At 40.4% G+C, this 25,570-nt stretch overlaps 1 protein-coding gene across 1 annotated transcript in view; it reads left to right on the plus strand.

Moving 5' to 3' along the window:
• Nucleotides 1–3,964: 3,964 nt before the first annotated feature.
• The window catches only part of CNTNAP4 (contactin associated protein family member 4), a 488,087-nt gene continuing 466,481 nt past the window's right edge, over nucleotides 3,965–25,570 (plus strand). The window contains exon 1 of the mRNA XM_074994161.1: nucleotides 3,965–4,049. Within this exon, the coding sequence (XP_074850262.1) occupies nucleotides 3,965–4,049 (85 nt within the window). The remainder of the gene's footprint in view (nucleotides 4,050–25,570) is intronic.

The following is a 25,570-nucleotide window of genomic DNA, read 5'->3' on the forward strand; positions in this document are numbered from 1 at the left end:
TTTTAAAATATATGAGATTTATTACAAAGGTCTACGGTTACATCAGTATCCTTTATTTCAGGATGGACTTAATTTTAGCTTGTGATGTACCAAATTATTCTACATATTGGGATTGCTTTTCTTGAATGCTTCTACGTGTATTCTGACAACGTTTAGCGCAGGGGTTTCCCGGTCTTTCAGCAGTTGATGAGAGGAAGATTATGCTTTTGTAATAGATCTGTTTGCAATAAACATTTGAAGTTTGCTCCACATGCATCATGTTGCTAGATACTGATGTCAAGAGGAATCTGTAATACCACTACTATGACTAACAGGTGACTGTTGATGGAAGTTTACAATCAGGGTAACAATATAAGGAATAGGATTAATTTTCCTTTGACTAAATGAGAACTGATGCATTTAAACATGTCTTTCTACTCTCTTGTAATTTTCTGTAACATAATAGGACCTTAACAGTGCATCTGGGTACAGGAAATGCTTTGTTGGAGAATAAATAATTGTGCATTTGTGTTGGATTAGTTAAAAACAACAGGCATAAGAAACTGTTATAGCTGGCCAGTTCTCACAGCATGTCTTGTGATTTCAGGTAATTATAATGAAGGAAGTTAACATGGAGGATTAACGTACTATGCACTTTGTAGTGCATAGGCATGGAATACCGAATACTTTACTTGTTTGTAATTCTCATTCTCAGAGTGATATATGCCATAAATATTAAGTTGTAATACATGCTTTAGTAAATACTGTCTAGTGAAAGCCTGTGGTATAGAGGGAATTAAAAGTAGTTTGAATTCTCTTAAGTAAAGTTTGCTTTCTAACTGAAGAGAACTGGAAGGAAGTAGCAGCTAATGTGAAGTGTAACCGCATATTTCCTTGTTTCCTACAGTTCCTTTAGTCACAGAATTTACCAGCTTTCTGAAGCTTCCAACATGACTACACATCTGAGCATTATGAAGAGTATGATTTGCATGATTTGAAAGCAGATGATAGTACCAAAAATGCATGACCATATTTTGATAAAATCAAGTCATCCCAGGCCATCTATAATCCATACTATGCTGAGGATGATATGACAGTAGCTTATCACTGTGTACAAAAACAAGGATATTGTCTTTCTTCTAAAAAAAATACATGCACACTTTAAATATTGATACAGTGAGGCAAAATCAAAGTTGCTTTACAGAAGTACATTGGGGGAGGAATCTGAAGAGACAGTTGTTTGACATACAAGAATAAAAAGAATTTGAGGAATAGTATGGAAAAGACCATGAAAGGCATACAAATGAACAGAAAGGCTTGTGAAGAACATAAACAGCTGGATGGGAGCAGGAGACTGATTAACTGGAGTAAAGTGGGTGCAGGGCCCTCCAGGTACAGCTGAGAACTTAAGGAGAAGCATAAATTTTATGTGGGGGAGAAAAGTGAGCCTGCTGGGGATTCAGATGGAGGCGCGATACAGTCAGAACAGTAGAAGATTGTTTAAGCAGCAGCATTTTAAATACGTTGGAGAGGGTAGAGGTGTCATGAGGCAATGGCAGAGACAAGGTTGCAGTATTCAAGGTGATTCACACTTTATTATTTGTATGGTTTTTAGCTGTCAACCTCATCACAATGAATCATACAGTATCTGCGGGAGGATCATAATGGTTAACCTGAAATGCCAGATCTGTCCTTTACACACACACACACCCATCTGAATCACTGAATAAAATATATCTTTGGATATTGTTCTGCTTTTAAAAAAAGGCAAAGAGTCTATCAGATTCATCCTTACATCTGTGTCTGACCTATGAAGCTGTAATGATTGACTTCCTTTTGGCCACTATAAGGCATTTTACAAAACAAATATTTCTCTCAAATGTTCCAGATCATTTTACAATTTTATCAGAATTAGAATTTTTTCTGTGCTGAAACCCCAAGGTTTGTGAAGCTTAGTCTAAGGATTTTCACTCTATGGGGATTCCTTGCCAAGATTTTATATGTTGTTTGCCCTATTTTCTACATTTCTTCTAACTATAGAGTTCAGGATTCTCTCATGGGATACTGTTCTTTAGAAGCAGCTTCTGAGATGCAGTTGAAAGAACATTTTTTCTGATAATGATCAGTCTGTCAGAAGGTCAATATTATTTTGAGGAATTAAAGACAAAGAAGCTCAGTCTAGAGGTTAGAACAGGGCATTTGCAAGTTCTAGTAGGTAAGTAGATAGAAGGGAGGAAGTATAGGTTAAAATTGGGAGTCCAAATTCTGATCTAGCTGTTTCATGTGGAGATACTCCAGCTTTATGTTATTTTAATAAAATCAGATTATGATCTGGAAAGGGGCCTAAATCAGATTCTTATCTGAACTCCCTTTGCGCACACATTCACATTTGAACTGTGGTTTAGATATTTAAAGTTTCCTCATCTGAATGATCCTGGTTCACCTTCATAGATAGAATGAAAGCAATATTTATCCAAATCTCTCTCAAAATATTGCTTGTCTAAATTAATGCCCTGATATGAGCCATGGTCTTGTTTTGCAAAACTAAAACTTAAATGGCTGTTGGTGTGTAAAAGGAAAACAGCCTCCTTTCCCCATTCCTTGTTTAAACCAGTGAATGCCAAGGACAATTGGAAACTTGCCTTAGATGAGCAACTAAGCATTGAAGTATGTGAGCCTTCTCCCAACTTCCTTCCTGCTGTCTACTCCATCACCAGACACATCAATATGGTGGCTCTATTGAATTCTGTGAGGTAGTGGTGTGAAGCATACAAGAGTTCAGTCCCCTCTGCAGCCTGGCCCACTCCTTAGTTCTGCTGCATTTTGAAGCTTTGTGTTTAGGACATCACAGTGATAGAAGCTCTACCAGCCCTCCTGTGAGGCGAATAATCAATGTAACAAAATACCTCACTGGTGCAGGGAGGCTTCTAATAAAATGATAGTATTCTGCAAATAAACAGTCTTGTATTTATTTATCTGCTTACTATTCATGGCCACTCTAGCCTGTTTTGCAAATATATTTGGGGGATATATATTAAAATGTACAGATAAAAATCCTTCTGAAAACTAGATCTAAGCTAAAGCTTTTATACTCCTGTAACAAACCTTTGGACATCTTAATGAATACTACACTTCTAAGTTAATATCTTCTGTGCTAAAAATCCACCCAAAAGGTTTATTTTGAGGATTAAGTAAGCTATAATATGCAGGAAATGCTGACACAAACTTAAGCATCTTATTGAAGCTCCTTCATTTATGGATTATTACTTGATGACAAAGTCGTATTCAGCACAGAATTTGAGGTGTTATTTTCTTACAGGGACAAGGTTCCTTTATTTACTTCCCAAGCAAACGTCCAATGGACTTTTCACTCTACTCTTAAGCTCCTGCTTGAGAAACTTCACATATTCTCTCCAAAATGCAGCTCTTCCAAATGCTTTAGCAACTGAAAATTCATTTTTGATAGAGGAAGAGAGATGAAAAGCAGGATGTACAACAAATACAGTGATTTTTTTACATATGTAGAATTTACCGAAACACTTGGGCAGAGTGAGAACCTAGAAAAGACTCTGTTTTGGTGCATCTGTGCAGTATGTTCTATCATATTGCATGGCTTTCATCACTCACATTTCCTACCTATCACCACAAGGGGTGTCTAGGACACATGCGAATATGTAGCTTCTGTAAGCAAGCTGCACCCGGTAGTCTTGCTGTTTAGCCCTGAGTGATTCTGTGAAATTGGAGGAGAGATTTTTGTTGCTGCTCTTAAGGGATTGCTGTTGTTAGGGAGGAAAAAAAGCAGATTTGGCTGTGTGTATGCATGTGTGAGCAGATGCAGAGTGCGTTTGACTGAGGAATTGGACTACCAGGAAGCACTGAAAGAAGAGAGAGACAGAGAGAGAAGAGGAAGCAAGAATAGGACTGAAGTGCAGAACGGCTGTTTCCTAATACTCTAGTTCTTTTGGGTTCCTCAATAAATGTGAACATGGATTCTGTCACTGAAATCTTCTTCAGGCTGTTATTTCTATTATTGGTTTACAACTGGAACACAGTAGTATCAGGAAATAAATGTAAGTATTACAATTTTTTTTTTTGAACTCAGGAAAGACTGCTTTGAAAACTTCTGGGATATTTTATCTGGCTTTGAAATAAATCATTCTCTTGAAATAAATGTTTAATGCATCTGGCGACATGACAGCAAGTAGCTAAGCTGAAAATGTTTCTTTGGCTGAGAAATGTCATTTTCTAAGTTTTTTAAAATCCATCCTCTACATTTTATACAAATCTATATACAGAAATTCTATTGAGTAGTTCAAGTTCCAGTATAGACTGACAGAAACCAAGGAATTGCATGTTTAGGAGTGCTTTAGATTGAAATTATTGGAAGACTTCTACTGGTCTGCTACCTCAGCTTGGCTTTTAGCGATTTGTAATTTGGAAGGCTGGTGACTGAATCCCCAGAAACAAGCAGGCACTCATGTATAGTAGCATTTTAGTTTAGTGTGTGTACACACACACACACACACACACACACACACACACACACAGAGAGAGAGACAGACAGACAGAGAGGTACACATCCTGAGGACAAAATTTCCTGGGATGTGCACTGATTGCTTTCAGAATAATGCCTATATATGAGTAAGGAAGAAGACACTATCAGTAATAGCACAACAGTGTGTGCATGTGTGTTTTAAATGAGTAAACCATAGCTAGCCAATAAGGTAGTATTGCAAAACAAAGACAGTGATTACAGTGTGTGAGAGAACCCATCCTTTAGAAGGCAGACTTGATGTATATGTGACTTAGCACTGGGATCTCCAGTTTCAATGTTGAATCAAGTCTGAGTATTTTCATCTAAACACATCAGAAACTAACTTCTAAGCATTTTACTTGTTCAATAATTCTTCTACATTCCTTTGGCATCAGTGGACCATAAGGATTTTTTATTTTAAATAAACCTATCAGAATAGTTGCCAAAATATCAGATGCTTAAATTGAGCAGCCTGATTTGTTTTTTTAATCCAAGGAAGAGGTTGGCTCTGCAGCATATGAACGGAGAAGGCTGAAATAGTGACTGCTTTTTTAGAATGCTAATGTTAATGCTACTAGGAATGTTCAGGAACAACTTTACAGTGCTGTAGCAGGGGACAGCTCTGTGCATGTATCTAAGCCATTACAAAGAAGTTAGAAGTGCTGTGTGCTATGTGTGGAGGTTTCCTGTTCACAGCTTCCAAACTAAACCTGCTACCATAAGCCTGATGATCACACTGCAGCACCAAAATGATCTTGTGCGGTCATTCAGTAATCATAGCTCATTTGATACTCAAGTGCATGGAGTAGCCCAAAACATGAATACTAAGCTCCTTTGGTGAGCTGCCCTGATGCAATCCAGCCTCTGCTTTAATTCTCTTAATCATTCTGCATTGTACAGTTTATGAATACATCCATTTTCACAAGACCATGATAATTGAATCACATTAATAGCTTTTGGCAGTGTGCGCAAAATTAAATCAGATGTTTACAGAAAGGCATATTAAAACTATTGCAAAATAGGACTTGCAGACTACAACAAAACAGTAAAGCACTAGAGGTCACTCTTACAATTTAAGAAACAAGGCTTGGGGGAGAAATCCAAGCCTTTTCCAGCACAGAATTACAAAAGATAAAATAAATCGATATGAACCAACTCTACTGCCTTTCCTCTAATACTTCTCAGAGAAAAGTCAAGCTAAGCTTACTTTGGCAAATAAATGGCTATATTGATTCACTTTTATTTTTTTCCTATTCAAGGTAATTTGCCTTATTAGTCAAAACACCCTGTGAAGTAAAGAAATAAAGATATTTCCCTGTTTAAAGATAGATAACTAGCTTAAATCCATAGAGAACCAACATCAGAGCTACAAATAAAATTTGGGGGATTTTTGTCTCCACTAGGTTGTATCTCTTCCTCCGTGCATATAAGAACAGGAAACAGAATCCTGAAAAGGTGCTTATTTCACATGGACTGTAATTTTTAAAGTGTGTGTGGGGGTGTACATCTGAAGTGGCAGACTGTCTGGAACAAAACATGTGTCCCATGGAAATGCAAGCTGCTTGCTTTCATATGTCCCAGGAGTATTGTCCTGTCCAATTACTGCAAAAACTATGCAATAGTAATTTTGCTCTTCCTTGCAAATACTTCACTTCTTCATTAGAAGTTAACCACATACTCAAATCCCTTTCAGAATATGACTCTCCTCTCTGAATTAGCCCATTCTGAGTTATTTGAAGTCCTTATCACAAAATCAGTTTCTTCGTTTGAATTTTCTTTGTTTTTATAAAATAAACCACAGTTATTTTCAGAGGAAAATGAGACGATGACTTCATTCTATTAAAAATAATCTTTTTTTTTCTTGTATTGCACTAATGCCATATACTGAAAACCATAGTTCAGTGTTGATTTTGTACTTACTCAAACATCCACTAAACTGAACAGAAAAATGCCTCAGTAAAAAGATCTGATTTCACCCCAAAGCGTACATTCATAAATCTTAATTGCTTGTTCCAATAACAATTTTTGTGAATTTGATCATGGTCTTGACTGTAAGTACCCATTTTTTGACATTAACTGAATTGTTCTCAAGTTTTTCTTGTATCCATGTTCTCAGATTTTCCATCCCTGTGTAAGGTCACTTTAGAGTACACCATGTTTGAAATGGAAAAACCAAATAACTTGAAATTAAAAGATCACATTTGTCTTGGTATATGGCCTTTCTTGAAGGATGACCATGCTAGTTTCCTGAAATAAGATAATGGCTTTTATTCAAAAGTTCTGTACCAATGTTGCTTCACTAGATGGATTAGGAAATAGCTACAATTGCAAAGAGTAAAAATTATGGAAGCATTTGAAAGGGAATTGACCTGGACAGCCATAAATCAGAAACCATGAAACTTCTAAATGAAGCCTTAAATTAAGGATCAAAGCTAGTACTTCTGCAGTGTTTTGTTTGTGCAGCCAGCAAGCGTTTTTATTTTATCTGAGATGGTAAATCTACAGCAGTAAATCAGTCTTTTGGTAAATTATCTCCTAGATACTTGCCTGAAACCTGATCATGAAATCCTGATAGGTGTTGTACTTCCTTTGGAACTCTCTTAAAATGAAGTGTTGCTTGAAACTTAATTAAATCTCCTAGGCATTTCTGCTCAACTGTGACCAAAACTATTAAGGATGATTTGAGGAATGAATGGAAATACTGCAAACAAATTAAAGAATTCTAACATACAACCTCTCACTTATATATAGGTGAAGACCGAGAGTATGAATTTCTGCTTCTGAAGTCTTCAATATTTAAAAAAGTTTTACTTTCCTTAGGCATACCCCTCAACAAAAGCATTCACTGTTATATGACAATGACTACATTTTTCTGTAAATCAGCCAACTGATCTTCGGTGTGGAACTCTTTGTTCTGCAGTACAGAACTTTCCTTTTGCTTGTAGGAATTATACCTCAATGACACTGAAATGTCCAAATGAACCAATGTCTTTCTTTACCACCTGGATTACATTATCCCAAGTTAGGTTAAGTCATTGTATGAGAAGTACCTCCTGTGGAGTGGCTTCTCAGTACAAGAGGAAAAAATGTTATTTGATTTAGAAATCATATTTTAGAATTTACTTATGATTTATCATTGTGACAATTGTTTCACAGTATTTCTTTCCTGGTGAAGGCTGAATTACATTTCAAACATGACTGTATAATGTTTTCTAAGAACAGGCAATTAGAATTAAAATGTGGAACTTCTAATCAACAGTTAGAGGTGTTTATAGGCTGTAGGTAGGAGGAAACCTAGAATATAAACCTGAAGTAATATTTATCATTAGATAGATGGTGGTAATAATGAAATGAATTGATTTGTATTTGGATAGCACCTAAAGACCATGGGGCTACTATAAGGTGGGTGCAAAATTGGCTGGATAACTGTACTCAGAGAGTAGTTATTAATGGTTTTCAATCCTGCTGGAAAGCTGTAATTGTTGGGCTCTGCAGGGGTCTGTATTGGGACCAGTTCTGTTCAATATCTTCATCAATGATTTAGATATTGGCATAGAAAGTATGCTTATTAAGTTTGCAGATGATACCAAGCTAGGAGGGGTTGAAACTGCTTTGGAGGGTAGGGTCAAAACTCAGAATGATCTGGGCAAATTGGAGAAATGGTCTGAAGTAAACAGGATAAAGTTTAATGAAGACAAGTGCAAAGTGCTCCATTTAGGAAGGAAAAATCAGTTTCACACATACAGAATGGGAAGCGACTGTTTAGGAAGATGTATGGCAGAAAGGGATCTAGAGGTTATAGTGGACCGCAAGTTGAATATGAGTCAACAGGGTGATGCTGTAAAAAAAGCAAATATGATTCTGGGATGCATTAAAAGGTGTGTTGTGAACAAGACACAAGAAGTCATTCTTCTGCTCTACTCTACACTGGTTAGGCCTCAGCTGGAGTATTGTGTCCAGTTCTGGGTGCTGAATTTCAAGAAAGATGTGGAAAAATTGGAAGGGGTCTGAAAAAGAGTATCAAGAATGATCAAAGGTCTAGAGAACCTGACCTGTGAAGAAAGGCTGAAGGAATTGGGCTTGTTTAGTTTGGAAAAAAGAAGAATAAGGGGGGATATGATAGTGGTTTTCAGGTATCTATAAGGGTGTCATAAGGAGGAAGGAGAAAACTTGTTCTTCTTGGCCTCTGAGGATAGAACAAGAAGCAGTGGTCTTAAACTGCAGCAAGGGAGGCTTAGGTTGGATATTAGGAAAAAGCTCCTAACTGTCAAGGTGGTCAAACACTGGAATAAATTGCCTAGGAAGGTTGTGCAATCTCCATCTATGGAGATATTTAAGAATAGGTTAGATAAATGTCTATCAGGGATGGTCTAGACAGTACTTGGTCCTGCCATGAGGGCAGGGGGCTGGACCTGATGACCTCTTGAGGTCCCTTCCAGTCCTAGCATTCTATGATTCTATGATTAGAGCACTATTGTGACTTCTGTTTATTAAGGTATCTGGAGTATATTTTGCATATATCTTTGTCTGGGTTTTGCTGAAAAGCATGTATTAAAAATAAATGTAAACCAAAGGAAGCACAGGACAGAACATGCTACTTTTACAATGTCCAAAATTGCCATGAAGATCTTTGGTCCATTGCACTGGGGATAGTCAATACCTTGCATCCTATCTCTATGTCTTATTAAATGAAAGCAAATATATTTTCCCCAAATAATATAAAATACTTCCTGAATGGTGGAAAGCTAGAGGGGGAAAAAAAACTCTAAAAATAAACCATCTCACCAGAATACATTAGATGACATGGCAGTGTTCCCTGTTAGCTGAGCACTTGTGGAGTCTCTCAGAAAAGATTCAAATGCTACCCTGCTGATTAACAGAGAACCCACAGCTAAGTTTTGTTTCTACTGCAGGTGCACATTTGCACATGTCTCGGTGCACATAAATTATTCTGCACATGGATGGAAAAGATTCTAGGGATCACTGCATATAATATACACTATCAGTTGTTATCACACATTAGGGTCTATTGTGTATATGCTCCTTTTGAATTACTGTTTCTTTTTCTGGCAGGGATACTGACTTTGTCACCAACTTATGCAAATATTCATATCACACATTCCAAAGTATTATCTTTCTCTTTTTCAGTTTGTGAATGAATGTCCATTTATGATTCTTTCTTTCACACCCAAAGGGAAGAATGGAGATAGAGAAATTCATAAATTAATTGCAAATCTTAAAGTAAATGCAGAATCATAGAATCCTGGTGCTGGAAGAGTTCTTAGGAGATCACCTAGTCCAGCCCCCTGCCTGAAGAAGGATCAACCCCAGCTAAATCATCCCAGCCAGGACTTTGTCAAATCAGGACTTGGAAAGTTCTAGGGATGGGGATTCCACCACCTCTCTAGGTAAAGCATTTTCATTGCTTCACCACTCTCCTGCTGAAATCATTTTTCCTAATATCCAACCTATTCCTCTCATTCTGTAACATCAGACCATTGCTCCTTGTTCTCCCATCTGTCACCACTGAAAACAGTTTCTCTCCATCCTCTTTAGAGCACCCCTTCAGGAAGTTGAAGGCTGCTATTAAATCACCCCTCAGTCTTCTCTTCTGCAGATTAAACCAGCCCAAATCCCTCAGCCTCACCTCATAGGTCATGTACTCCAGTCCTTTAATCATTGTTGTTGCCCTCCACTGAACCTGCTCCAATACGTCCACATCCAAAAATGGATGCAGTATTCCAGATGTGGCCTCACCAGTGCCAAATTGAGGGGAACAACAACTTCTCTAGATTTAACTCTCAAGTGTTGTTCCCCCCTCTTTATATTGGAGCTCTCAGTAATCGTACTGCTCCCTCACATGGAGTTCAATTCCTCCTCCTAATCCACCTGAATATTCCGTTAGCCTTCTTGGCTACAAGGGCACACTGTTAACTCATATCCAGCCTTTCATCCACTGTAATCCTTAGGTCCCCTTCCGCTGTGCTGCTGCTTAGCCTCAGTCCCCAGCCAATAACAGCGTTTGGGATTCTTCTGTCCCAAGTGCAGGACTCTTCACTTGTCCTTGATGAAACTCATCAGATTTCTTTTGGCCCAATCCTCCAATTTATCCAGGTCTCTCTGGATCCTCTCCCTAGCCTTCAACATGTACACCTCTCCTCCCAGTTTGCTGTGATCTGCAAACTTGTTGAAAATGCAATCCAGTCCCTCATCCAGGTCATTAATAAAGATGTTGAACAACACCAGCCCCAGAACCGAGCCTTGGGGCGCTTCTATTGAAACCAACTGCCATCCACATATTGAGCCATTGACCACTACCCATTGGGCCCAACCGTCAAACCACCTTTCCATCCATCTCATACTCCATGTATCCAATCCATACTTCCTTAAATAATGGGCAAGAAAGTTGTGGGAGACTGTATCAAAAGCTTTGCTGAAATCAAGGTATAGCACATCCCTTGACTTCCCCACATCCACCGAGTCTGTTACCTCATCATAGAAGCTAATTAGATTGGTCAGGAATGACTTGCCTAGGTTAATCCATTTTGACTACTTTTGATCAATTTCCCCTCTTCCAAGAGCTCCAAAATTGATTCCTTGAGGATCCCCTCCATTATTTTCCCAGGGAGTAAAGTAAGGCTGACCAGTCTATAATGCCCTGGATTGTCTTTCTTTCCTTTTTTAAAGATCGGACAACATTTGCCTTTTTCCAGTCATCTGGGACTTCTCCTGATCTCCAAGAGTCTTCAAAGATAATGGCCAAAGGCTCAGCAATGATGCCTGCCAATTCCCTCAGTACCCTAAGGTTCATTAAATCCAGACCCATGGAATTATGTGTATCTAGTTTTCTAAGTAGTTCATAACTCATTCCTTCCCCACTGAGGGCTGCCCTCCACCTTCCCATACTGCACTGTCTCGCACCGTAGCATGGGAGCTGTCTTCATCCATGAAGACTGAGGTGTGAAAAAAGCATTGAGTACTTTAGCTTTTCTTACATCATCTGTCACTAGGTTACCTCTCTCATCCAGTAATGGCCCCACACCTTCCCTAATAACCCTCTCATTGTTAACATGCCTTTAGAAACCCTTCTTGTTACCCTTCATATCTCTTGCCAGCTGCAGTTCCATTTGTGCTTTTGCTTTCCTGATTACTGCCTGGCATTCTCTAGCCATATGTTTATACTTCTTCTTAGTCAACCATCCATGCTTCCACTTCTTATATGCATCCTTTTTTGAGTTTAAGCTAATGATTTCCCTGTTAAGCCAAGCTGGCTGCATACCATATTTGCATTTCTTACTATGCAGAAGGATGGTTTGTTTCTGTGCCTTCAGTAAGACTTCTTTAAAATATAGCCTGTTGTCCTGAACTCTTTTCCCCTTCATCTTCCTTTCCCAAGGTGTCCTTGCCATCAGTTCTCTCAGGCAGTCGAAGTCTGCTCTTTTGAAATCAAAGGCCTGTATATTACTGCTCACCTTTCTTCCTTTTGTCAGGATCCTGAAATCTACTATTTCATGATTTGCTGCAGCCCAGGTTGCCACACACTTCTATTTCTCCTACTAGTTCCTCCCTGTTTGTGAACAGCAGGTCAAGTTGTATATGGCCCCTGGTCTGTTCCTTCAGCACTTGTGCCACGAAGTTATCTCCAACAGTCTCCAAAAACTTCCTGAATTGTTTGTGTGCTGCTGTATTGGTGCCCCAACAAATGTCTGGATAATTAAAGTTTCCCATGAGAACCAGGGCCTGTGATTTGGAAGTTTCTCTTAGCTGTCTGAAGAAATCTTCATGTCCTTGATCTGGTGGTCTATCACAAACACCAACTACAACATCACCTCTGTTGCTTCTGCCTCTAAGTTTAAGCCAAAGACTCGCAACTGTTTTTTCTCCCTCTTCATATTGGAGCTCTGAGAAATCATACTGCTCCCTCACATAGAGCACAACTCCTCCTTTTCTCCCCTGCCTGTCCTTCATAAACAGTTTATACCCTTCCATGACTATGCTCCAGTTATGTGAATCATCCCACCAAGTCTCTGTTATTTCAACCACCCCATACTTCTTTGCCTGTGCCAGGGCCTCTGATTCTTCTTGTTTCCCAGGCTTCTTGCATTTGTGTAAAAGCATCTTAGAGAAGTGGTTGATTGGCCCACTTTCTCCTCTTCACTTAGGAAACCTACTTTGTTGTTCCCTACTCCTTTCCCACTTACCTCAGGGCTTGTGTCACTGTCCCCCGACTAACCTAGTTTAGAGCCTTTTGTAAGCCTGCCTGCAAACATGTGCTTTCCTTTCTTTGTTAGGTGGATCCCATCTCTTCCTAGCAATCCTTGTTACTGAAACAGAATACCATGGTCGAAGAAACCAAATCACTCTCTACAACACCACCTACGCAACTACGCATTTACCTCAGTGATTTGATGATCACTATCTGGACCCCTTCCTTGCACAGGAAGGATGGATGAGAACACCACTTGCGCTCCATATTCCTTGATCTTTCTTCCTAGGGTTGAATCATCCTTAGTGCTCTTGTGAAGGTCACTCTTGGCTGTATTGTTAGTTCCTACATGGAGAGGTAGGAAGGGGTAATAGTCTGCAGGCTTGATGATTTTTGAAAGAGACTCTGTAGCATCCTGGATTCTTGCTCCTGGTAAGCAACAAACCTCTTCATACCTCAGTGTGCTATCATGCATTGTCCTGAGCTGTGCCTAAGGAAAGAGTGAGCTTTTTTTCCCCCAGAATGAACTGAAATGCAAATCGTGCACTTAAGGCATTACCTAAAGAAACTGACAGGAATTTTTGTTTAGGAATGGTGTATAGCATGTGTGTATGAGGCCACCCATACGCTCACGCAAGCAAATAGATCACTCGAGATCTAATATCTTGCAAATCGTATAATTGTAGCTCTTTCCCAGAGACACATTCTGGATGAATAATGTCTTTTAAATGGTCCAAGTTCTGTTTGTGAGAGAGACAAGCTTTTAAGTCACATAGAGCTATTCTTCCGTGTTACTCGAAAACTTGTCTCTGTCATCTGTAACACCTTGTAGAAAGACACTCAGAGGGCCCAATCATATTGATGCCATACATTTATGTCAGTAAGAGCAGCACTGGATCCAAAATCCTGTTTTGTTTTTCAGAATGATTTCTCTTCACAGTTCCTTAGAAACCACTCCTCTGCTCAGAATGAGCAAAGAGTAGTGTGAAATGGCGGATAAAAATGATATTGCTTATGTTCCAGTTAATGAGTATTTTCAGTGCAAAAATTTGAAATGTGATTGAAGCCTGGAAACTTTTGATATTTTAAATAGTATTAAATTAGCAACTACAGAATTATTATTTAAACACCAGGCATATTTAATAGATCATTGCTGAAAACTACCGCTAAGGTTTTAAATCACAAAAGGAAAGAAAAAAAAATACAGTAGGAAGTCTATCCAGTTGGATAGAGTCTAATTACTTTTCATTAAGTATATCTCCTTACTTGGTAAGCTCAAGAATAAGATATTGATTCTTCCTCGCTGGTAAAATGCCTGTTTAATTTTATGACAATGTTTGTCCAATTAATAAATTTCTATGTGTGGTCTTGAGGGAAAATTAGATTAGAAACACTGTTGAAATATTTGAATTTTATTCCCATAACTAAATAGCATTCGTTGTGCCACTATCAAGTAAATTATATCTTGCATTTTTAGAACTTTGCATCAGTCCACAATTAAATAAAATTAGAGAATATTACAAAAGTAATAAAAGATCTGTAAAGTATAATTTTATTGGGCAAAACTATTCAGCACAAGGCCTTAAGATTTTTTAAAAAACTCAGTGTTGTATGAAACTGTAGAAATTCATTCAACTTTGCTCCATTGGCTGTGGCCTGTTCAAAGTTATTGCAAAAATCTGTGAAATCTCCTAACACGCTCTTGGTAATGCAAGTTGAGGTATGCGATGTTACTCAGAGGCTGAGCAACTGAGGAAAACACCAAACTAGCAGAGTACACAGAGCAGCTTGATATGAAAAGAAGTGTGCAGGGCAGCATTTGGGCACCTTGGTAAACACAGTGGCTGCATCTACGCTTGCAAGTTTTAAAACAAAACAGGGCTTTTCCGAAAGAACACAGCTGTCTGTGTCAGCTCTCTCCAGTGCTGGTATCACTCGGCTGCGTGCGTGTGTTCCCTCTGTGTGCTGCCCCAGCTCTGCAGATAGCTGACACAGCAGATTCGAAGAGAACCCTCAATGACCACAGAGTCTAGTAAGGTGCGAAGGCACGTCGGCCAGGTTTATTGCCGTATTGGATACAATAGTAGTTCCCTGTAGATTTCTTAGTCTAAGTCAGGGCATACTACAAATATGCACCCATGGTCAATGGACTCGGCTCAGTCAGTGGCGGGACTTTCCACTGCCCCATCAGCCGGACCCAGACCACATCCCAGGATTACATTCTTATACACAGGTACAAACAACTTACACATCACTCCTGACGTATTGAGGTACAACCCTTCTACGTAGTCAGGTGCCGCCTCTCACCTTGTACATGATGGTTTGAACAAAACAACTCTATCCATCATATTACCCTTCTGCCCCTGTTATTGGGATGGGTCGGCCTGTTCTTCCTTATCTGTGGAATGTTCCAGGGTCGGGTGTTCTGGTACCATGTTCCTATTTCAATATGCTAGGTAGATACGTTTATGCAACATCAACCCTCTTTTTGCCAACTTCTGTGACCAATGCATTCCTTTAGCTCACAGCTGCACTTTGCTTTCTGTTAGCAAAGTTTTGACCATTACTTTGGTTTAGGCCTAAGGCCTCATACTAGGCCGGTACTTACTATACACAAAATATGCTGTTTTGATCTGAAATCAAAAGAATGCAGTACTTCTTCCAGTGTCTCTCTTCCTCTCCCAAATGAGGAAGGGTGCCTTTTTCTGAAAGATTCCTTTTAAAAAAACAAAACAAAAGGAGTCCTCATGGTGCCAGATTTTTCAATCCCTGGACCATTCTTTCAAAAGAGCAGGGGCTGTGTGTACACTCTCTCTCAAAAGAGTGGCTTGCTCTTTCAACCCAATTTTTTCATGTGTAGATGCATTCTTTCAGAGCAAGAGAAAAAAAATTGAAAGAGATCTTCCTGAAGATCTTCTTTTGAAAGATTGCCATAGTGTAGATGTTGCCAATGAAGTAGATGGCTTGTATTCCATGTTGGGAGCCTCATGCATCTGAGTTAACTCCCCAGTAGTATAATTTGTGTATGTCAGTGTGATTAGTATGTATAATCTGTAATTACTATAGCAGACCAAAAATACAACTAGTACACATGTTCTTTTCACAGTAGCATTTATTGAAGTAAAACTCATGATACTATAAGATGTGTAATATAAAAAGATTTTTGACACTGTCCAAAATTTTCCTTTAGAACCAATTAAATAGAAGTATTATGACCTTAGGTTGTAACTTTTCCACTTTCTCACCATGAATCACTAATTCTGAGGTATGACTTCTTTTTGAGATATGTGGTGGCCTCTATTAAGTTTCTAGGTAGACACATGGCAACAGAACATCAGTTATTGAAGCCATGTAATACTGATAATCTTGTGTGGATTCAGAGGAGCTGATGAAGACAAAAAATAGCATGCTATCCATCTTGTTCTGCTGCGCTGTGTTTGAATGCAGATGCGTGTCTTGCTCTCTCCTGACTGCCTGGACTACTTGGGCTACTGCAGGTGCTGGCCCTCAACACGCTAGAGGAAACAAAGCAGGTAGTAGGCAATAACATAGTTGTAGGAGACACTGAGTGGGAAGTGTGGAACACTTCCTGACTCCAGTGAAATCATTGACTCAGTGGGTTCCCAATTTTTGAGGCACAGTCCCTCCTGCAATCATCCTAGGGTGCTGTCCATCTGCATTACTCCCTATTATAGGATCAAGTATCAGAGGGGTAGCCGTGTTAGTCTGGATCTGTAGAGCAATGAAGGGTCCTGTGGCACCTTATAGACTAACAGAAAAGTTTAGAGCATGAGCTTTCGTGAGTTAACTCACTTCTTCAGATGGCATCTGAAGAAGTGAGTTAACTCACGAAAGCTCATGCTCTAAACTTTTCTGTTAGTCTATAAGGTGCCACAGGACCCTTCGTTGCTGTATTATAGGATGTGATTTTGCATGATTTAACCCAAAGCCCTGCTATCATTCAGTGTTCTCTTTGTGCTGATGCTTTTCTTTATAGCAGAAAGCAAGCTGTGTAGAAAGAGAAGTGAATGGTCAGTAATATATATCAGCCTCCACATCCCCTTCTATGCTACAGTGATAAAGCAGAAAAGATTCTCATTACAGAGCTTTTAAAGCCTTCTCAGTATTCAGCACCTAATGGTGATAATAACATGACTGTCATGCAGTCTGGAAGGACTTGACATTCTGTAAGCTAGTAAGCCATATATCTCACTGTAACTCCTTTCACTGATCAATGAAGGGATTATGATCTACTGAACAAAGGAAATCAATATGTCTAGTTGGTAAGCATTTTCTAATCATGACGAGAGGTACTGATTGTCTCCTTAGTTACCTTTTGGTAACTAGGAAATATTGTTAAAAAAGTTAAAAGCTGTGCACCAGATCTTGTGCTCCTTACTCACACACAACTCCATTGGAGATGAATGTGACTTTAGCAGAAGTAAAATTGAAAAAAGAGCCTCAGAACATAATAGCAAGTAGAGATAAACTGAGCACTCTGAATGTAAATAAGCTATTCATCACCAGTCTATATAAAAGCATGAGGGGTAACTGCCTTTTCATCCTGCCTTGCTCAGTGAGTACAGAGCTAAGTTGCTGAAAAGAATTATCCAAATTGACTTAAGAGAAACTGGGATAGGGGAATAGTAATTTTGGTTGTTCCCTGGGTTATGTCTTGAAATGTGGAAACAGAAAGGCTGCCAGTGACTCTGAGATGATAGACAAACGTTTTAAAAGCCCCTAAATAAGTCTGAGCCAAAGACTCAGACCCCACTTTTCAAAAGAGATGTAGGCACTAAAGAGCCAAATAGCACTGCCTTTCCATCAGTCTTGCAGGGGCCAGGCCAAGACTATGGGCTGACCATCTTGCATTCCAACAACAAATAGCATTTCTCTGCCCTTTGCTTTCTCTAACATAAATACATATCAACGTGTCTCACGACATAAACATCTATATTTATTCCTTAAGGCTTTTCACTCTTAGGCTACATCTATACTAGAGGGTTTCATTGACAAAACTGTTTGCTTCCTGTGTGTTACTGTTTGCAGAGTCACACCTGTTGGAAATTGGACTGTGCTTTTTCTCTTGCATTTTCCAGTTGTACTTTTATGTTACGAGACTGTGTGAGAGTCTGCTTTAGCTTTTTTACATTTCTTGGAAGTGAGGTCTTCTACCACTGTGATAATACTCTGCAGGGATCTATAACAATGTAGATCAGCAAAGATCAGAAAACCGTAATTTAGAATTTCCTGATTTAGTTTTCACCTTTTTATATGGTGTGTGTGTGTGTGTTTGTAAAAGATATTTGATGAGAGACTGAACTATATCGCCGTCAAATCATTTCTAAGATGTTGCCCAGGGTGCCAAAAATTTATGTTCAATTGCATCTACTATACTAAGCTTCAATGTACATCAGTGCCTGTTTGAAAAGTAGGGATAGAAAGGTATGATTAAAAGATCTATTATCACTATGTAGTTGGAATGGCAGATCATAATGACTCAATATATCTATGAAATGCTGAACATGAGTCATTTATATGAAAGACTGGAATGATTCCCTTAGAGCAAATCTAGGTGGTCATAAGTATCTCAGGAAACAATTAACCAATAGCTTATTTTTAAAAAATTAGAGATTTGACTTTTTTTACTTCTGTGCTTTTAATAACGTCACGTGATTTGGAGTCCGGATGACGGTTCTTCGGGACTCCAAAATGCTGTGTAGAAGCACAGCCCGGGGGGGGGGAGTGCTTCCAGAAGGCCATGTTCTTTCGGAAGCTCCGCCCGGGCCATGCTTCTACATGGTGTTTCGGAGTCCGGAAGAACGGTCTTCTGGACTCCAAACCACAAGATGTTTATGATAATAAGGCGCAGGAAATTTGCATCCGCGTCTCATTAGCATCTTTCGCTCCCTGTACTAGCATGCCACTTCTGAAGGAAGTGGCATGTGTAGAAACAGCCTTTGTGGGTTACCAATTTTGAAAAAATACACCCACAATTTTGAAATAATTTTGAAATAGCATGTGTGGAGTGTAGGCCGTAGGGAACACTTCTTGTATTCAGACTCTTCAGCAAAAATGGCGGGTGGGAAAAGATGCTGAGCCTTGCAGCATGTGCTCTGCATGTTTCCCAACTGCAGCCTCAAAAAAAAATTTTTTTTTTACAATCTTAAGCAAGGTGCCTGTGAAATTGCCTGATAGTGAACATGTGTGAAAACCAGTATTGGAATCTCCATCTATTTCTTCCTGAAAACTGCATTTCTCTGGATTCTGATCCAAATAAAAAATGATATCTAACTCTATTGGATATACCAGAGAAGGAGAACGTAGGTCAGGAGGAGGAAATGTGCCTTTCCTTGATTTTTAAAAAAAAACTTAATTACCAAAAATCTTAACCTTTGACTCAGAAGGAAATCATTCAAGAAATCAAAATACCCTTTAAAACAATGGGCCTCTTTCTTCTCTCTGCATCACCAGTTTTAGACTGTTTAATTTTATTCAGGATTAATCAGCAAACTGTCCCATGTGCCACAGTCCAGCTGGCTGCTCCTGGCCCTGCCAATTCAGCCTCAGGCTCCTCCCATTCTGGGGGACAGACACCCCCTGTGCTTCTCCTCGCACACCCTGCCTGGGCAGGGTGACCATATTTCCTCATGTGAAATATGGGACACCTGGTAAAATTGCTTGGAGTTAAGTGAGTTCAATGGCAATCCATCAGAACTATGCATTGCAAACATTCAACGTAACATTAAGTTGACTGAGTGTCCATTTAAATATATATACTGCCTTATTATAACAAATAGATAAAGAGTAAAGAAAACACCTACAATTAAGTGACTAGTGCTCTGTAGAAGTGCCTGCCTTGTCCTCATCCTCCTGTCCTCCGGAGTGTGGGCTGGTTTTGTGTGTGTGTGTGTGAGAGAGAGAGAGAGACAGAGGTGGGGGGGTGTGAATGAGCTGTTAGAAGTCAGGGCTGGGTGTGTGTGCGCAGCAGGCCTGGGGCTGGGTTCTGGAACAATGTAAGCCATTTGATATTTTTGCAGCAGTATAAAAAGACAATGAAGCTTACTAGGCCAGTTCTTGCCTCCCTGCTTGCATCCCCCCCCATTTAATTTCACTGGCGTCAATGGATTTACAACAGAAAAATTATACTGCTCGCTTTCAAAGCAAAGCAATGTATTATTCTATTATTCCATACCTGATGTATTTCAATACCTCACTGTATTCAATACAGCACAGCATACCTTCTTAGAGCCATCCACACTATGCCAAACCCATTGACAAACCTTCCAAACTGCCACCAGTCTGTATACAACAGGCCTATCTTCTAATATCCCACACTGTAAACAGGATTTTCAGCGCTTGTAACTTTAATAAGCTCCCATGCAGAGGTACAGCACTAAAAGGCTTGGAAATTCTCACCCCGTGCCCTGATGCTGCCTCCCACTGAAATCACCTATCATGGGTTTATCTCACCCAAACAGTGACTTGACTTCCCATCTAACCACTGGGCCCAGCTGCTCCTCTCCACCCCAGAGATACCAGAGATACATGGTGCCTGTTTGTTTCCTAGTTGATGATGCTTGTGGGCCACTCCTATCTCCCCCACTTTTCAGCCCTGGCCTAGCTAGCTCCCGCATTCCCCAGGGCAGGGCCAGATTAAGATAAAGGTTTCAGCCTACTGGTTCAAATACCTCTTCCCAAACAAATGCTAAAACTTGATGGAAATCCCTTATCTGGAAATCCAACTCTAAATGAAAATTCAAACAAATAAACAGGATCTATGGTAAAGTTCTTCTGTTTTTTTAAAATTTACCCTTCATCAATTACGATCAGTTTCTGATACCTACAAAACTCCTAAAGAAATATGTTGCAATAATGATTTAGAAGGGAAAGAATTATTAACACTTATTCAAAGTGGAGCAGCCAAACTCCCTAACCACACCTTATTTCTCCCATTACCTTGCCTTTTTTGCACTGCCTCTGGAAGACCTGGGGGATGTGGCTCTGGTCCTTGAGGGTAGCCACAGGCAGAAAGAATGGAGCAGAGGTTTAGCTTCCCAAAGGAAGGAGGGATCCACCTGCCACATCTGCCTGAGCAATTTAAAAGGGGTTTAAATGGCCTGGGGTCCTGTGCACTTACCCCCTTTGCCCAACCCCTGATCCTAGACTCTGAAAGTGGCCAGACTGAGCTCCCTCCCACACTCCAAACCCTCATCCAAACCCTGGGCCTCAGGTTAAGAATCTCAACCTGGAACTCCTTCCTGCTGCACCCCAAACCCTTCATCCCAGGCTCTATGCCAAGCATGCACTCCTAGCAAGAGCACTGTCACCCCATCTCACACCCCAGCCTTGTGGCCCAGCCTGGAGTACCCCTTCCCATATTCCGAACCCATGATTTTTGTGCTCACCCCAATACTAGGGAGCCCCACAAAATCCAATAGCCTTAGCCCCCGGAAGAGTTAATTCAGCTGTACCAGCCCTCCTCCATGATTCACCTTCTTTTTGCCTTTCTTTCTGTCTCTGCTTCCTTCTGAGCCTAGCCCCCACCCATCTTGGGTCTCCTCCAAAACCATGATCCTCCATCTAACCCCTGGCCTGGTCAAGCTGCCCTTTACTCCAGAGACATGACCGTTTGTGCTGCTTGTGGGTACCAAGCTAAGTGCAACTCTCCAGCAGCTGTCCCACTTGGGGAAGACAGGCTGCCCCTCGCATTCCCTGCCACAGGACCTTGCCCTCCCTATCCCAATCCTGTTACCTGCCAGCTGTGTGGTCAGGGCCTGAGACACAGCCTCCTCTCTCTTTCTCAGGCAATGTGAGCAAATAGTGTACAGCAGCTGTGCAGCCTGATTCTGGCTTCTGACAACCTTGCCTTTCCTCCACCCCCATCCCCCCGCCCATTGCCCTGGGGGCCCTGCTGGCAACAGTGTGTTTAAACACTCTGTTTAAAGAGCCTACCCACCTCCCCATCTAGCTCTTTAAACAGACAGCTGTCTCCTTAAAATTCAGGTCCCTGCTTACCGTTTTCTTTAAAAAAAAAATAAAACAAAAACAAAAAAACCAGTATGCTCTCCAGGGAGCTAAAAAAGGGACAGATGCTCATCCTGTTCCCGGGGGTTCGTGGAAGCTGTCGGCTTCCCTGATCACCTTGAAGTCATATGAGATATTCCTGATTTATATCAGTATGAGAGAAGAATCTCAAGCAAATTTAAATTGATATGGATAGAATTGAACATGCTGATACCGGTTTTGAAAGAACACCTGTGAGATATGAAGAACTTAATGCACTCATTAGTGGTTTGAATGCAAAGAAGATGAAGATGGTGATAAAATAGGATTTTTCTGTATCCTTCATCTATGATTCAAAGATGGTGGAATACGCTGAAGCCATGTGTCCTTAGGCCTTCATAGAGGTCAGGCATTGCCCCTGATTTTTTGGGGAGCTAGGTATGCACTCAAGATGTAGACCTTGTGCCTGACAGCCTTGTTAGCAGTAGCAACCCTCCAGTCAATTTCCTAGCTTCAGAACTAGCTCCAACTCTGCCAAGTGCTCTTGCATGTCTACTACAGTTTCACAGAGATGTGAACCTTCTGTTTTGCAGTTAAGCATACTACATGACACAGTCACTCATCAGTGGTCAACTACTGAGGTGAAACCCCCTGTAACAAATGTCCTTCTCACCACTGAGCACCATCTATTATTTGCTATTATGGCACACAACTTTTCAATAAAGGCTACATACAATAGTTACTGATTTGGATTCTCCATTCAAGGACAGTTGTCGACAGGTTAAGTGCCAATATGCGTAAAGAGCCCTTTTGGAATGCACTTCAATCACATCAAGAAAGTCCCTGGCAAATTTTGCTTTCATTTTAGTAACTCATTCAGAAGGATGTTATTGAACATATCCTTCAACAGACAGCAGCAAACATTGACTGTAGGCTACATCTACACTAGCCCCTTCCTTTTGGAAATGAGAGTTGGGAAGATGCTAATGAGGCACTACTATTTGGTTTTAGGTAGAAGGGGCTTTCAAAGTTCGGGGAGGTCTTTTCAAAAGCCCCCCATCTATATGCTTTTCAATTGTGCATGGCTGCCATTATGCTTATGGAATGCTGCATATTCATGGCAGCGCCTCATTAGTATCTTCCCAACTTGCTCATTACCATGCCCCTTCCTAAAGTAAGGGGCTAGTGTAGACATAGCCATAATGTAAGAGAAGAGAGTGTGTGGTCTTTTTTCTGCCCATCTGATCGTGAAGAAACATCTCTAGCACATTGTAAGAATTCATTATAATTCTGAGGCTATGTCTATGCTACAAAATGAGATCAATTTTAATAAATTCAGATTTTTAACATTGATATAAATTCAAAGTTAGTTGTCCACAAATGTTCCATTAAGCCAATTTACCGTTTCTCCATCTCAACTTACATCTCCATTGACTTATTGAAGTTTGACTGCATGAGCAATGCACTGTAAGTCCCAGAGCAACTTAGCCCTGTTGCATTCTGGGGGTTTTGCACCATTGGGTTGCAGAGGAAAAAATTGCCACAATTGCTTGTTGGTGTTTGATGTCAGTATCCTAGAATGCAAAGCACTATCCTCAAATTCTTCAAGTCATTGAACAGACTGTTACGGCCATTTCCCGGAATGTTGTGTTGTATTTGTTTCAACAAAGACAGCGGGCTGAGATGATGGTTGTAGATGAAGAGGGTGGAGATAAAACTGATGAACTGCAGACAGGGAGCTTAGAAATGCTGTCTTTCCTGGATGCATTTCTTACAGTGGAGCAGTAACAGCGAGATAGCTGTGCTAGTCTACATAGTATCAAAACCAAAAGGCAGTCCAGTAGTACTTTAAAGACTAACCAAATAATTTATTAGGTAATGAGGTTTTGTGGGACAGACCCACTTCTTCAGATCTTAGCCATACCAGAACAGACTCAATATTTAAGGCACAGAGTACTGAAAATAGTAATCAAGGTTGACAAATCAGAAAAAAATATTATCAAGTTATATCTATATATTTTTTCAAATATTGAGTCTGTTCTGGTATGGCTATAAGCTGAAGAAGTGGATCTGTCCCATGAAACCTCATCAGCTAATAAATTCTTTGATTAGGCTTTTAAGTGCCACTGCACTGCTTTTTTTTTTTTTTTTTTTTTTTTTTTTTTTGATTTTACAGTGGAGCAGTGGTTTTGGATTTGTGAAACCAACACACACTGGTGGGACCACATCATTTTGGATAACCAGCAGTGGCTACAGAACTATCACATAGAATCACGGAATCACAGGGCTGGAAGGGACCTCAGGAGCTCATCTAGTCTAGCCCCCTGCTTCAAGCAGGATCAACCCCCACTAAGTTATCCCAGCCAGGACCTTGTCCAGCTGGGACTTAAAAACCTCCAGGGATGGAGAATCCACCACCTCTATAGGCAACGCATTCCAATGCTTCACCACCCACCTGGTGAAGTAGTTCTTCCTAATATCTAACCTACACCTCTCCCTCTTCAACTTCAGACCATTACTCCTTGTTCTGCCATCTGACACCACTGAGAACAATTTGTCACCCTCCTTTTTAGAGCTCCCCTTCAGGAAGTTGAAGGCTGCTATTAAATCACCTCTAAGTCTTCTCTTCTGTAAACTAAACAAGCCCAAATCCCTCAGCCTATCCTCATAGGTCTTGTGCTCCAGACCCTTAATCATTTTTGTTGCCCTTCACTGAACCTGCTCCAGCAAATCCACATCCTTTTTATACTGGGGGGCCCAAAACTGAACACAGTATTCCAGATATGGGCTCACCAGTGCTGAATAAAGAGGAATAACTACTTCTCTAGATCTGCTTGAAATGCTCCTCCTAATGCACCCTAGTATGCCTAGTATGGCCCAATCCGCCAATTTATCCAGCTCCCTCTAGATTCTCTCTCTACCCTCCAACGAATCTACCTCTTCCCCTAGTTTCGTGTCATCTGCAAACTTGCTGAGGGTGCAATCCAGTCCTTCCTCCAGGTCATTAATAAAGATGTTGAATAACACTGGCCGCAGAACCGAGCCTTGTGGCACTCCACTTGAAACAGACTGCCATCCAGATATTGAGATGTTGACCACTACCCGTTGGGCCTGACCATCAAGCCAGCTTTCTGTCCAATCAAGCCAGCTTTCTATTCATGCACAAGTCCACTTTCAATAATCGAGACCAGCTTTAATGGCTCACAAGTGATTTTCAGTAGCTTTATGGAAGTTTGCAATGCCTGACAATTACCAACCAGTGGCAAATCAATTTGGGGTGGGCAGATCCACAGTTGGGGCCATGGCTGTGCAGATAGCCAATGTAATCTGTCTGCTTCTCCTGAGGAACACTCTGACCCTGGGAGATGTCCAGCATGTAGTGGATGGCTTTGCTACTGTGGAGTTTCCTAATTGCGGTGGGACAACAGATGGCATGCACATCCCATCATGGTCCTGGAACACCTGACCTTTTGAGTACATAAACAGAAATAGATATTTTTCAATGGTGTTGCAGGTGGTGGTAGATCACAAAGATCATTTCACCAACATCAATTTGAGATGGTCAGGAAAGCTTCATGAGACACATCTTTAGAAATTCTGGTGTGTACAGGAAAGTCCTGGATGGGACATTTTTCCCAGACTGGAAAATCAAGATTGGTGATGTGGAGATGCCTGTAGTAATACTGGGTGACCCTGCTTACCCTCTAGTTCCTTGCCTCATGAAGCCATACACGGGCACCCTGGACTGCAGCAAGAAGTACTTCAACTATAGACTTAGCAAGTTCAGAATGGTGGCAGAATGTACTTTTGGCCATTTAAAAGCAAGGTTCAGGTGCCTATTGACC

Source organism: Carettochelys insculpta, chromosome 5, assembly GCF_033958435.1.
Source record: "Carettochelys insculpta isolate YL-2023 chromosome 5, ASM3395843v1, whole genome shotgun sequence".
In the NCBI taxonomy this organism is placed as follows: Eukaryota; Metazoa; Chordata; order Testudines; family Carettochelyidae; genus Carettochelys; species Carettochelys insculpta.